General features: G+C 46.9%; 1 protein-coding gene across 5 annotated transcripts in view; it reads left to right on the top strand.

Annotated features, from left to right (window-relative positions):
• The first annotated feature begins 659 nt into the window (after positions 1-659).
• The window catches only part of MECOM (MDS1 and EVI1 complex locus), a 573,761-nt gene continuing 560,073 nt past the window's right edge, over positions 660-14,347 (top strand). For 2 of the 5 annotated variants that reach the window (XM_077160971.1, XM_077160970.1), the window contains exon 1: positions 662-976. In XM_077160971.1, the coding sequence (XP_077017086.1) occupies positions 829-976 (148 nt within the window). In that variant the 5' untranslated portion in view covers positions 662-828. Of the gene's footprint in view, positions 977-14,347 lie in introns of all 5 variants that reach the window. The other 3 variants (XM_077160973.1, XM_077160972.1, XM_077160981.1) reach the window with 3 other exon arrangements.

Below are 14,347 nucleotides of genomic sequence, written 5' to 3'. Positions count from 1 at the left end.
ACCGGACCTCGGGGAAGGCAGAAGGTCTTGGATGTCAAATGCCCGCGCCTGCCCGGACGTTGAGATCAAGAGTGGTCACTGCTGCTTGGTGGGAATAGACCACTAAAATGTTCCAAGGACGACAGCAAGCGTTGGTATTATACCTAAAACCCAGAAACATTTATTTATTCTGCTTCCATCTCTGAAAGCGGAAGCCACAATAGCTTTAGTAGCAGCAGCAGTACTAGCAGATTTCCCGGAGTTCAGGATGAGTCCCACTTTCTCCTGGGCCATTTGCGGAGGGTTCAGCCCTTCTCCTAGTTCTTACGTATGGGAAAGATTTTTAAAGTTTTTTTTTTCTCTTCCTGCACTTCTTACGTTCTCCCATAGATGGTACAGATAATTTTCTGCAATTTATGGCGGGGGAAAAATAATAATAGTAATGATACAGGCTTGGCTTATCGGTGATTCCAACACGTAAGCCTCTGTCAGAGCCTTCTCATTCCTTCCCTTTTTTGGGGGGGGGGGGCTCGAGGTGTCGGCTCCCCTCCGGCTACCCGCGCCCGCTCCCCGCCCCCCGCCGCCCTCCCCACGGCTCCCTTTCTCCGCCTCCTCGGCGATTGCCATCTGACAAGATCTCCAAATCAAAGTGATAAATCGCTCCAAACTTTTTTTGGCGGCGCTGAGATGTTGGAGGGGCGTCTAGCGCGCATGTGCGAAGGTGTCCAAACTGACAATGCTGGAGAGATAGCGAGTGTGGATTGAGAGAAAAGGAGAGAGGGAGGGAGAGAGAGAAAGAGGGAAAGACAGAGAGTGAGTGCGTGGAAGTGTGTGTGTGTGTGTGTGTGTATGAGAGAGAGAGTGAGAGAGGGAGGGAGCGAGAGGGAGAGCAAAAGAAGGAAAAGATCCAAGAAAAAAAAACCCCAACCACACACCAGCGGCTGCAGGACTGGGCACAGCATGAGATCCAAAGGCAGGGCAAGGAAACTGGCCACAAGTAGGTGCAATATCCCTTTTCTATTGGCTTTCCCCCCTCCTCTGCCATCTTGCATATCTGTCTCCAGCGCTCCGGGAGGGAGCGCGGGGCTGCGTGTCGCGCGGGGCCCGGGGTGGAGGGGAGGTACAGCGCAGCCCCAGCAACCTGCCGGTCCCTGCCGCCGCCGCCGCGCCCGCCCGCCCGCACTCTCGCTTCTGGTTTGGGAGCCGGAGGTGCGGGGGCTGCGCTCAACCCTGCGCACCGACCAGCTGTGGCAGCCCCGGGGTGGGGGTGGGGGTGGGGGCAGCAAAGACGGGGTGGGAGGGAGAAGAGCGCGAGAGCAAGCGGGAAGGGGTTGGGGGGGGAGGGAGAGGAGAAGGGAGAGCGTCTCCCCCTTCCCTCCCCTCCCCCCAGACGGGGGAGAGTCGCTTCTGGCCAACCAGCTAGTCCCGAGTGTGGGAGGAGGGGGGGTGGGAGCGAGAGATGGGGGGGGACGCGAGGGGGCGGGCAGGGGAAAGTAGCATTTTTGAGCCTCGGTTTGTTTCTGGGGTTTCGGGTGGTGGCAGGCTGGGAAGCAGCCACAGTGGCGGCGGCGACAGGCGGCCAGCAGTGGAGTTGGGAAAAGTTGCAAGGCGGCCGCTGGAAGTTGCGCGGGCCGGCGGGCTGCGCCGAGCCGCGCGGGTGCTGTAGTGGGCGCTGTGAGCTCGGCTGTGGCTCTCCCGCGTGCGCCGCGCGGCTGGAGAACTGAGGCGGGGTGGGGGGTGGGGGGTGGGGGTAGAGTGGAGGGAGATGCGGGAGGGGGGCTGTAATGTGTGTGGGGGGTCATCTGCAGAATAGAGCCACTGGCTCCTCCGAGTCGCGGGCAGGTGAGAGAGCAGAGGCCCAGTGAGCGCGTGGAGAGCGGGGCGCGGAGGGCGCGCACCCAGCAACTACAGCCGCCGAGGAGAAAGGGCCGAGCGCGCGCGCTGGGGCCGGCAAGCCCCGGGCTGGCTGGACGCCGAGCGACCCCCAGGGGGCGGGCTGCGGGAACGCGGGGCTGTGCAGAGGGCGCGGCGGAGCCTCGGCTCTTCCTCTAGGCGCAGCCCCCCGGGCCCGGGTCGCTTACCCTCCCCGGCGCCCCCTGCCTGCCCGGCGCGGAGCGAGCGGCCTTGGTCACGCCGGGACCGGGCCTATTGGGTACGGGGTGGGGCCGGCGGGACCCCCATTCCGGACCCTTTTTCTCCAAAAGTGGTGGGTGTACCGACCGGCTTGGCGGGCTGAACTGCTACTGTGCGAGATGGCGCGGGCCTCAGCCTGGACTGGAGGCGACCGGGATGGGTCTGTCCAGATGCTTCGACCTCAAGTGCAAGGGGACTCGCGGCGCCGAGACCCGAGCGGCCCTGAGCGCTCCCGCACTGGGGATCGGCACGCGGGGTGGCCGCTGCGGCGGGAGACTACCCGCAGCCGCTCACTCTACACACGCCGGCGGCCGCCGCAAACAGAGCTCTCTAATTGTTTTGTCGGTGGAGTAGAGCCGGGAAAGATGGAGGGTGGGATGCAGCTCCCCAGAGAAACTTCCAGGCTTCCCCCTCCTCCCTTGTACTTGAGAACCAAAATCTGGCGCTCCCACCCCCTCCTAGCGTCCCGCGGCGGCGACCCAGCGGCTGGCCGGGTATAGCGGGCGGTGGGAATCCGCACTCCAGCCTAGCGCTCTGCCGGGCTCGTAAGCGCTTTTCCTGGCCTCGGCCAAGCACTCCCTTCATGTCCAGAAACTTGTCTTTCGCCCGGGTCTTAGGGATCCACCTAAGTGTGGGGCTTCTAGGGTCATCAGTTCATTTATTTCTTTCTCTTTGGGATGTTGGTCATTTCACTTCGCTGCGGCAGTGTCAAAGCGCGCCAGTGCAGCTCTTTTTTCCTGTTTGGTTTTCATAGGAGGCCGCTGTTTTTATTTTCATCCGAGGGGGGGGAAATGTCTATATGCTTGGAAGCCGGGGGGCTTCAATTCCCACTAAAGGTTTGTAGAGGGGGTGGGGGGTGGCGTGGGGGGCTGGGGTGTGTGCGTGGGGGGGGCGTGTTTCACCCCTGCCTCAATTGTGTGAAATGAAAGCCGAAGGCTTCGCGCGCCTGATTGCCCAGTATCCGCCGAAGTGAAAGCAGAACACAAACCCCTTAGAATTTTCTCGAGCAACTTTTCCAACTGTTTAAATTGCCAAATGTACGCTGCTGAGATGAAAATATCTCTCCCGCACAGCTCCCTCCATATTCCTCTTCAATCCGAGTCCCGAGCGTTTCTGATCGGATACTTGTCATTCATTTGATGGAAGACCCGTTTATTTTGTGTCGGTCTCTGAGGAGGCCACTGTCGCTTTCTGATGGCTAAATCAGGACACTTACAAACTTTTCTTGCTGAGCTTCAGGTTCCGGCTTGCGTTGCTCCAGTTGTGGCCGCCGCAGCTGACTTTTCTCAGACAGAAGCGGTGCTTTCTGCAATTCTTCAGTTACAATCTGGGTAATAAAGGAATCATATTAAAACCATGCTTTTTTTTTTTTTTTTTGTATTTTAAAGCGCTATTTCCTTTCCTCGAGTGGCACGCGAGTTTCCTAGCGCGTGGTGGAGATGGTAGGTGACCCCTGTGGTGCAACCGTGTAACGAAAACTTCGCCTCTCCGCCTGTACCGGTTCTTTCTTTTGCTGGGTTAGAAAGGGTCAGCCTACTTTAAAAAATAAACTCTACCTTTTTCGTTGCAAAAGTAAACAGTGGAAACAAGTCACGTAGAAACGGTTGTTTTCTCGGTGGCTTGTTATTCTTTTTGCCATTTGTAAAATTCCACGTAGCCGTAAGTCCTGACTCGTCTTGGCTACTGTGCAGTAGCCCGTGGACCCGAGACCAGGGACTCCATACAGACCCTAAGAGTACCTGCCACCCTGCACTTACACCCAGAAATGAACGCCGACCCAGTCTCCAACTTGTAGGATTTGCTTTATGCACAGTAGTTGAGACCGAGAAATTCGTTTCGAATCATCTGGGAGGATTTAAAAGCTTAATTAAAACCTAAAGAAGAGGAAAAGCAAGAAGACTGACATTCGTACTGTTCAAAGCCCTTGGCTTTTATTCCCATCTTTAAGAAAAGTAAAAGTAAAAGCCAAGCAGACCCTGGCAAAGTGGGGAGGCTTCCCAGCCGTTTTCTTGGGCAGCTAGAAGAGCACCTGGGCCACGCCAGAAATGTCAGTTTCAATTGTTCCTCTCCTGGCGGATAGGGAGGAAGGTCTGCCCGGAACATCCAGAGTTTCCAACACGGAAGGAAGCTCCTCAGCCCGCTCCCCCAAAGTCACACCAGGCAGGGTTTCAATCACAGCAAAGAACGATTTGCATCGAGTAACCCCCCTTGGCTACCGGCCCCCCAGAAGTCTCGTAAAGACGCAGAAGGCGATGCGATTAGCTAGACCGCAGCGAGGGGGGCACTTGTTACTCCTACTCCCGATCTGTGTTTAAACACAGGCTCTGGAGTAAGAAAAGTAGATGCCGCCCCCTCTCTTGTCCTTCACCTCCTTTCCTTAGCAGCCCCATAAGCTCCTAAGGTCAAGGAGACGCGCGCCCAGGTTCCAGCGTGCACTCCTGCTACGTCCACCTCCTGGGCTTCCCCTTCATCCTTAAAAACATAGGTTAAAACACAGCTTTATTGTAAAAATAATACATTTATTTGTTTCAGACTGCTTTTGAGGGAAGAAAAACGCTCTCCAGACAGAGGCCGAGGCCCCTTCTAGGAAGGCGGTTTCTTTGCGATAACTTGACCATTACTCCAGCTTAGGACTTCTTTATTGTATTTGGCACTTGGAGCGCAGGCTTCCCGCAGCATTTCGATGGGCTTCGCCAAAAAAAAAAAAAAAAAAAAAATCTGTGTTTAGGGATAACCCTTTCATCCCCCGCCCCCCACCCTCCACCCTGGGGAGGGGACGGCTCGTTAGCTGCCGAGGCAGGAAGGCTGGAAATCAAGGCTTCCTTTTCAGGTTTTCATTTGGAGGGACTGAGGAGTCGCAGTTCTTGGCGTCGGTGTGAGCGTGAGTGTGTAAGTGTGTGTGTGTGTGTGTGAGTGCAGGAGCGGGAGGGACTGTGCCTTTGGCGGGGGAGCCCGGCGCGCTGCCTGCAGCTGAGGTCTCTCCCACCCCCAGGGCCGGGCCTCCTCTGCAGACCGACCTGCCCCACGTAGCAAGCTTAGTGAACAGAAATTAGCACGTCATTCCAGATTTTTGGTTTCTTCTTTCTTTAAAATTGGTGGTCATCAGCCTGTAAGCAGTTTCTCTTTAACCATCTTACAGTTTGGGGATTCATTTTATTTTTGGAAGTTGGGACCAGGTTATCCCAGGCTGCACACGTGGCCTAGGGCAGGAAGGCCACAGCTTGGGGACGCGGGGCTCCTTCCTCCTCCGGCTGGGAAGGCGAAAGGAGGGCGGGAGAGAGCCGAATTGCTGCCCACCTTACGCCCGCCTCGGGGGTCTCTCTCCCCCGCACCTCCCTCCACTTTGCCTCGGGACGGAAGCTGGGCGAGGGTGGGGAAGCTTGACGTGCCATCTCCCTTCTGGCCATCCGCTCTTGCCCTCTTCCCTAGGTACCCGGTGCCTGTTCCTAAGAGCTGGGAACACCCTTCCGCCCCCCATCTCAAACCCGCTGGTGCAGAGGAACTGGGTGCTGGTGGAGGGTGCGCGTGGGAGGGCGACAGGGGAGGGCGCAGTGAGCAGGGGGGCAGTGCTCGCTTTGCGGGCACCCCCACCCCAACCCCACTTCTCCGCTGCTCAGCTCTGGGCTCGGCAGCTTTGAACAGAGCTCTAATTCCTGCCCCAATCTCAGAGGTGCTGCTTGTCCGACGCCCTCCTTGCTCTGGAACCGGGTTTGCAGCGACCACACGCACACACACACGCACACGCGCGCACGCATCCTCGCAGGTCCCGGGTCGGGAGCACTCCTGTGCGGAGAGCAGGCACACAATCCCTGCCTCACTGTACGGGCAGGGCAGGCTCTTCTCACCTTCCCAGCCTAGTAGGGGACCGGGAAGATGGGGAGGGAGGAAGAAGGTCCCACTATAAAGATGCTTGGCTTTCCGGCCCCCCCCCCCCCTCCACCGCCCCCGGAGTCGTGGATTAACCCTTCCTCTGCTGGAAGCCGCATCTCTAGGCACTTTCTAAAATGTCTGTGGGTCTGCTATTCTTTCTCCTGGGAGGCCCATTATGAATCATTAGTGCCCTCCCTACTTCCCCACTCCATTTGCCACGGCCCTCTTTCCGAAATTAGATTTTCCCCTTCCCACTCTACTGACCTTCCAGTTTACCAGGGAATTCTCAAGGAAATTGGCTGTGTAGTGAGAACAAGTGTGAGGAAGAGGAGAAAAAGGAGAAAAACAAATTGAACAGAAAACTAAAGAAGGAGAAGGCAGTGTGCTTTTGACTCCAGATGCCAGGGTTACACACAGATTGGTATTATTTTTTTTTTCCCCAGTAAAATGAAAAAATGTAATCCCTGTTAATTACCTTTGCTTACATGCCATACAAGAAACTTCAGAGACGTTTCTGCATAGGGAAGAAACTGTTTACAAAACTCTTTCAAAAGTGTGACATATTGCTCTAGTTCAGCACTAAAAAGCTAAACACACTTACCCTCTTTTGAAGTGCCCTGGCTGGGGCAGCTTATTTGAGTGTGGTTTAGATATTGCTGCGGGTATAACTAATGGCTTCTACCTATTTAGCTCGAGTGGGAGGAGAGAAAGGCCCGAATTCCTTGTCCAATGGGTCCCTCTAGAGACTGGCTTCTGGCTACCAGCCAGTTCTGTACAATGTCAACATTGAATATTTGAATTCCCAGACTCTATTTAACAAGTTTCTAAATAAATAAACTCATTGTGTGTCTGTGTTTAAAATTATTTCACCTCTTTCATAAAAGCTACAGCATCTTATTACATGGGCCTTGCAAGTTGATTTTTTAAAAATAAACAAACAAATAGGGCTTAAGACATTTTAATAGCTAGACCGCCACAATATGTATGTATCGCAAAGACATTCTTTCATGTGTGGCTGGGCAGGAGCTATTTAGAGGAATTTGGGGCCGTTCGTGTGACGTGATAGAGAATTATAATAAAAAACCCAAGTTAGGTTCAGAGAGTCAGTGAAATATTCATCACATCTAAAGGGAGGTCTGCCTGTGTAATTGCGTATCTTTGGATATTTAATAATTTTGCCTGCTGGGTCCTAAAGGGAAGAAAGAGCATCACTGATGTGTGCTAAATGGTTATCTGTATGCAGTCTCCTGCTGATAAGTGCTGCTGGATAGGGAACTCTGTCCAGAAGGAGTTGTTTCTGGGCTTTTCCCCACTCCTCACCCCCCCCCCCCATATCTTTGTCTGTCTTTACAAGTTACAAGGGGTAGATACGCAGAAGTGACCCTCATATTTTGGTTTGATGAGCCCTACATTTTTATCAATTGTCCAGCACTTTGATGAACAGCTACACAGCTTTTTTTTTTTTTTTAAATGCAGTTAGGAACATTCTTGTTCTAAGAAATAAACAATTAATTTTAGAAAAGCATCTTCGAATTCTCTTGAAAGTGTGGGTCCCCACGTGCAGTTGTTAGGAAGGAAAGTGGAATTCGTTCTAATTTGTGTGTGTAAAGTACATAATTATGAAAAAGAATGGGATTTGGAAGGTTACATAGCAAAACCTATAACATTTAGCTGGCAATGCAGAGAGCTCAAAGCCAAGAAAAAAATACCAACAACCCATGAAAACCTTAAAATAGATTTACAATGACCTCAGCCATTTTCATTTTCAAAAATAATAGATGTGATTAAAATGGAGGGTGTGTTTTACTTGGAACCATATTCTTCTGCATTATTTTAAAAGTGTTTTGTGGTTAAAGAACTGTTTCATTATAGAAAAAATGAATTTTAAATCAAATTCCTGACTCTTCGAAAGATCCCATTCTTGAGCTACTTTTTATTTTTTATTTTAGTTATTATTCTTATTCATTAGCAAACACGCTTTTGGCTTGTTTGTCCAGCCAAATCCGTGGCTACTAACTTTAAAAATTTTTTTCTACATGGGCAGGAACTGGGAATTGAACCCGGGTCTCCGGCATGGCAGGCGAGAACTCTGCCACTGAGCCGCTGTTGCTCACCTGCTACTAACTTTTATAACAATTCTAAAGGACATATTTTATTTGGAGAAAAATTTGATAATATTCTTACTAAACACATACCTAGGAGTCAACAAAAGCTTCCTTAACTTTATTCAAGAGTCTGCCTAAAGGAATTAATTTGATATGTTAGAGTTGCTCAAATGTTGACATTTATGAAAGTGCTTGTACACAGGAGCTGGTGGGCTTGGCGGTGGGCAGCTTACCCAAAAAAATGCATCCTTGGAGTCCATGTCCAGGGTTTCCCGTGCACACTGATGGTGAATGTGGGTGTGGTCCCTGACTGAATAGCTGAGTCATCTTTAAGTTATTGAATGTCTCTGAACCCCAACATCTACCATCTGGTGGGGTTAGGGATGAGAACTCCACGCTGTTTTGGGGAGGGTTATATGAGGGAATGTATGGGAAGTATCTAAGACGCATGCGATTACTTAACACATTTTAATCACTTCCTTTTCATTATCAAACTTTCTGAATAGGTATTTTTTTTAGATATCTCCCCCCCTGCCTTTTTTTTTGTGCCTATTCTATGTTTCCATACAGTCTCATCTTTAGAGGTATTTGCATATCTATAGTAAGTAAGCATTTTGTATGCTCAATAAATCATGCCCTCAAGATGATGGGAGGTCATATCTAAAGTTCAGGCACATTAAAACTGTCTATACCTAGCTAAAATATGCAGCAAGTTTATTCTAAAAACTAGATAGACATTCTTTGCCCCCTCCCTCAATTTTTTTTTGCCACTGTATAAATAAAGTGATTGAGATTACAACTTTTTTTTTTTCCCAGAGATTTTGACACAGCTTAAATTTAGTTATGCATAAGCTCTACTCACTGTTAAGACCAGGATCTCTTATGTATGAAAATCTGACTTGGAGTGGTATAAGTCTGTAAGTGGCTTTCTTATCTTGGCTAAGTTGCTTCTTTTTAAATGAGGGGTTGGACTAGAGCAGAGCTTGCAAACTCAGATGCCTGCAGGGATTGGCAGGAACAATAAAGGACGGCAGCAAGATGGATGTGTGCATTCAGCTGTCTTCTATTTTTATTTAATTTTTGACTCCCAGCCTTTTTATTGGAGGACAAGAGGGAGTGGTGGGGACTGCGGTAAGTGAGGGAGCTCTAGTCCTCTCTACAGGGGGCACCTGCTACTCAGTTCCAGCTCACTGCTGCCATTTGGGCAGTTTTTTCAGAGAAACCACAAATCTGGATTTTTTATGTGAATTTTTTCTACTTTAAAATGTTGACTCAGTTAAAAAATAAAACAAAAATATTCTGCAGGCCCAAGCAGACACCTCTGTCTGCCACATTCAGTTCCTGGACCTTGAGTCTGCAGTGTCTGGATTAGATGATTTCTAAGGGCCCTTCAAAGATCCAAAATTTTCTGGTATCCACAAGACTTTCTGAATATTACCTTGTGTTTTTAAGATCTGTATCTTTCTCTCCCACCCAGAGTTAATGTATGTGTGTGTGTGTTTTGATAGGTGGAAGTACTTATTGCAGAATCTGGTATCTGGCCATTTATCTAGGGAAAAAAATCTTTTACGGACATGTTGTGTCTTTCTTTCTCTCTACACCGCTTCATCATTAATTGGCTTAAGAAAATAAACCTAAATACCCCCTTCCCCTCTCGTAACCACTGGCCACCATTCTTTCTTATTTCCAACTCAACTCAATTCTTTGATTCGGGGGCTGGGGGTTGGGCTGTAGTAAATCATAAGGAGACAGTCATCTGCGGTTTTCCACAGTGGGAGAAGAAGTCATTTGGCTACTGTGGATATAACAGAGGAAGATCTCACCCTGCCTCCCAGAAAATCCAGATGTTATGCCTTGTACATCTGTAACCGAATAACTCAACTGATTTTGAGATCTGCACCTAAGATGGAGAAATCAGCTTTTCGTGGACGAATGCACTATTTGACAAGAGGAAGGTTCTATATGTTCAGAGAATATTTGAAAATAAACATGCATTGCTCTGTTTATTATCATGAATTGTATTTCTAGAAGGGAGGGTGGGTGAATAATAGATACAATTAAGTCCTGAGGACTAAAAGGGCAAGCTATGGTGATGGAATATCAATTCCAATAAAGGTTGGACTAAGCAGTTTATAAAATCTAAATTAATTAGTATTAGAGTCAAAGGGGCTGGTCAATGAAGGGCCTGTAGTTATCAGGCAATATTTTTGGAAAAAATCAGGTAATAGAGTCTAGTAGAGGGGGATTTTGAATAGCGAAGAGTCATTTTATTTTACGCTGTATGGTGGAGGCCACATGTCATTCTTTTTCCATGTAACTATCCCGTTATGGCAGCACCATTTGTTGAATTTCTTTTTGGTGGTGGGCAGGGGTGGTGTGTGGAGCTGGGGTCAGGGAGTGGTGCATGCATCGGGAGTTAAACCAGGGTCTCCCGCATGGCAGGCAGGAATTCTACCACTAAGCTCCCTTGCACTCCCTGTGAGGTGTCATTTTTATAAGCATTACCCGTGCTTATAAATAAACCCAAATTTATTTATAAATTGGGTCATCAGATACCTCACTCCTAATTTTTACACCCGCTGCCGAAGTCCCGTCCCTTAGCGTGGCCTTCTAGGCCCTTCCACCCTTGAGGCAGATGAATGTGGTGGTTCTGAGTCCAGGTGACTTAGATTTGCTGGAGTTCAAATCTTGGCTCCACCAGTTTCTGGCTGTGTGAAATGAAGGCAAGTCACTTAACCTTTCTGTGCCTATTTCTTTGTCTATAGACTGAGGACATATCTTTCATGTGAGAATTTAATGAACTAGTGCATTTAAAGTACTTTAAATAGAGCAAAAAGCGCTCAACAAATGTTCTTATTATTTCATTGTCTTTTTGGGTTTATCTCCCTACCCAGAAGGGTCCATTCAGCCTAAACTGACTACCTCTCTCTGCTCACCCTCTTGTCAGTCCGCCCTGTGTTTCCACCTTCCAACCTTTGGCCCTGGTGTTGGCAAGTGCTGTAAATCTATCCATACTCTACTTTGACCATCAAAATCCAATTCCTTCTTTAAGATATAGTTTATACCCTTCTTCATGAAGCTTGCTTTCTCTATACCTTTTCATTCCAATAGTAAGGAATTATCTTTACTTAGCATCATTTTGGTATTTTATTGTGGATTCCTTGTCTTTGCTGTATATATATCTCATTTCTCTAGCAGTTTAGGAAAACTCCTGGAGGGTCATTTCTGTTTCACACAGTTCCCAGTACTATACTTGGCAAATGGAAGGTGTCAATAGGATTAGGTGATGGTGGTTAGTGATGGGCTTTGGTGGATTACGTGAACCCCTTCGATTTATTTTGCCTGTAAAACTTGCACAGTCAGGTAATCTCAGTACTAGAACTCTAGGATATCTGACACTTTAATTGCATACTAAATCCACAAGTGGCCTATTTTGACAATGATAAACCACCTGGAAAGCACATTGGAAAGTAGAGTATTAGTCCTAATTTTCACCAATCATGATCCTCATTTTGGCAGTGTAGGTATAACCCCATAGCTCCTCACTTAAATCACAAGTTATTATGATCTACCCTTGATCTTAAGGTTTATGGAAACACTGTACTGGACCTGATTCTGGAGGTGGTTAATGGGGTCAAGGGGGAGATGGTAAAATAGTTTGTGGACTCATGTAATTCACGAGAAGGCAAGTTTTTACTTAAGTCCTAATCCCAATTTAGGCAGTATTAATACAGAGCATAGCAATAAGAATTTTGCTAAATTTTGTTAAACATTCTTTCAAATGATTTAAGGATAAAGAGTAAAAGTTGCATCAAATCTTGTTTTACTTAAATGAACCCTACTCACCACCTTTGTCCCCTTAATTCAAATGCAAACATAGCTTCCTCCTTTTACCCCTCTCATTTCACAAATCTCTTGGGAGATGAAAGAATGCGTACCTTGGACTACTGTTTCCAAGCCCTGAATGGTTGCAGGGTTTCCTGGCTATTAGAGTTTTTCTGAGACAGCCAGGTATGATTTCTTGTGAGTGCTCTGAAGGTGATGGAATCCCCTTTAAATGAGGGCAGAGCCTGAGACCGCAGCTCTTACACTTTGGCGCTGACTGTAATTTAGTACCTTTGCTAGGAATTATGAAATTAAGTAGCAATAAAATGGTTCATGATAAAATGATAACAGCAATGGATGGAGGGATGGAACATATATCTTAGCTTATGCTAAGTTCATGACTTTCTTTGGGTTGCAGATCCTTTCTGAGAATCTGATGAAAGCTATGGAACCTTTCTCTCCAGAATATCCATATTTGTGTAAAAAGTTAGCACAATTTCAGTGGTTCATGTGAGCGGGGTTGACCCATGTATTTAGACTTGATGCATCCTAGTGTGTTTATTATATAATGTCTTAAAGTTTTTATCAGTCTCTTTTTTCCTTAGTTTAGAAACATGAGTTTTTTTCAGATACACTTGTTACTAATAATTTAAAACCTACAAGAACGCATCACAGAAAATGAAGCCTTTTCTAGTCCACCCTCTTTCTTTTGTCACACACCACCTCCAAATGACCACTATTCTTTGAATGCAAAGTTCTGCAGACTTTTTCCATGCATTTATCAGCATATGCCTGTACATAACTTTTTACAGCAACTTTCATTTTCCCTTTTTCAAAATTAATAACATACCTTAGGCATTTCTCCCATCAGTATCTGTCAAACTAGCACCCCTCCCCTTCCTATCTTTTTTTTGGAGGTAACAGATCTTCCATTGTTTGGATGAAACATGTTTTATTGAACCAGTCTCCTATGGATGACATTTTGCTGGTTTCCAGGTTTCAGAACAGAACAGTCAGGGACGTTCTCCAAACTAGGATTCTAAGGGAAAATGAAAGTGAAGCCTACAATTAAAGGAAGCTCACAGTTCAGGGTGAAGCATGCTGGCCTGTAAGACAGGGGCACAGCGGGGCTCTGGGAAGTTCATAGAGAGCTGCTCCACCATGTCAGGACAGATCAGAATTCCAAGCATCTTTACACCCTGGGGGACCAAGGGGCTCAGCCAGAGCTAAGGTACATCTTTGTAAGATCCACTGCAATGCATCTGTGATATTTCAAGCTTACTGGATTGTTCTGGATGTCGTATTTATGCCCCATTTCCATTTTCTCCCACTGCTTGGAACAGGCTATAGTTGAAATCGATCCACATGGCCCCAACTGAATAAGGATAAGTAAGTTGTCTGGGTTTCAAGTCTCAAGTTTTTGTTTTATTTTGTTATTATAATTTCCTTGTTTGTGTGGCATGTTGTGGTCACTTTGCCCCACCCCGTGTGTACACCTTATGCCAACTGATGTGACTAGAAGAATGCACAAGGGACCTGAAGCTAACTGCAATTTTTTGGATATTCTTAAAAAGTTACCCGCGACATTTTCTAACCCACAAATTGGAAAGATCGTTTTATGTGAAAATGTTTTTCACTGGGTAACCAGATGATGGGAAAAGTTTTATAATGGAAACTATCTCTTATTTTTAACTATAGCATAAAAAGTGTGACAGTATAATGTTACACACTAAAGCCCATCAGATGCAAAATTCCAGTTTTGATTATAAGTTATAAACCAGGATAGAGAGACTTCTGAAAAGTGGTTTTCTTTGGCAATGATGTTGTTGATTAAATATAAAAATTTCATAAAAAATTAGTTCAGCCCATTCCTTTACACAGAAGGTTATGAAAATGGAATAGTTGGGTTTTGGTTCTAGTGGGAACAGCTTTGCTTATTAAAGCTCATTGGATTATATTGGATTAAAAACATGCTAGACATTTTAGATTGGATTTGAAAAGACAGCATTCAAGGGATTAAAGTTTGGTCATATATATCTTTGCAGGAATTAATTTATTTTGCAAGTTTGATTCCTTAGAGTATAGTATTTGCTCCAAATTTGTGTGTGTGTGTGTGTGTTTGTAGGTATATGCTGGTCATTTTATGGGGTGTTATTCTTTTTAATATTCTTCAAAGTATAGTTTAAATTAGATCAATTAAACTGAGTCAACAAATTGTTAATGAGTTCCTAATATGTGTAAGGCATGATAAATGAAGTCCTAGAAATACTCACTTTCCTGACAGACATATATATACTTCTTACAGTGGTTTATTAACTGAAACAAGGATGACTGCGTACCTGTTGGTAAGTGGTGATTGCAAGTGGTTTTGGGATCTTGGAATACTGAATGACGCAATGCCGGCCGCACACGCCGCAGGCTGCACGCAGCGCCTT

Source organism: Tamandua tetradactyla, chromosome 5 (genome assembly GCF_023851605.1).
Source record: "Tamandua tetradactyla isolate mTamTet1 chromosome 5, mTamTet1.pri, whole genome shotgun sequence".
NCBI classification, from domain to species: Eukaryota; Metazoa; Chordata; class Mammalia; order Pilosa; family Myrmecophagidae; genus Tamandua; species Tamandua tetradactyla.
The sequence above is the reverse complement of the archived record's forward strand: the minus strand, read 5'-3'. Positions and strand labels throughout refer to the sequence as shown.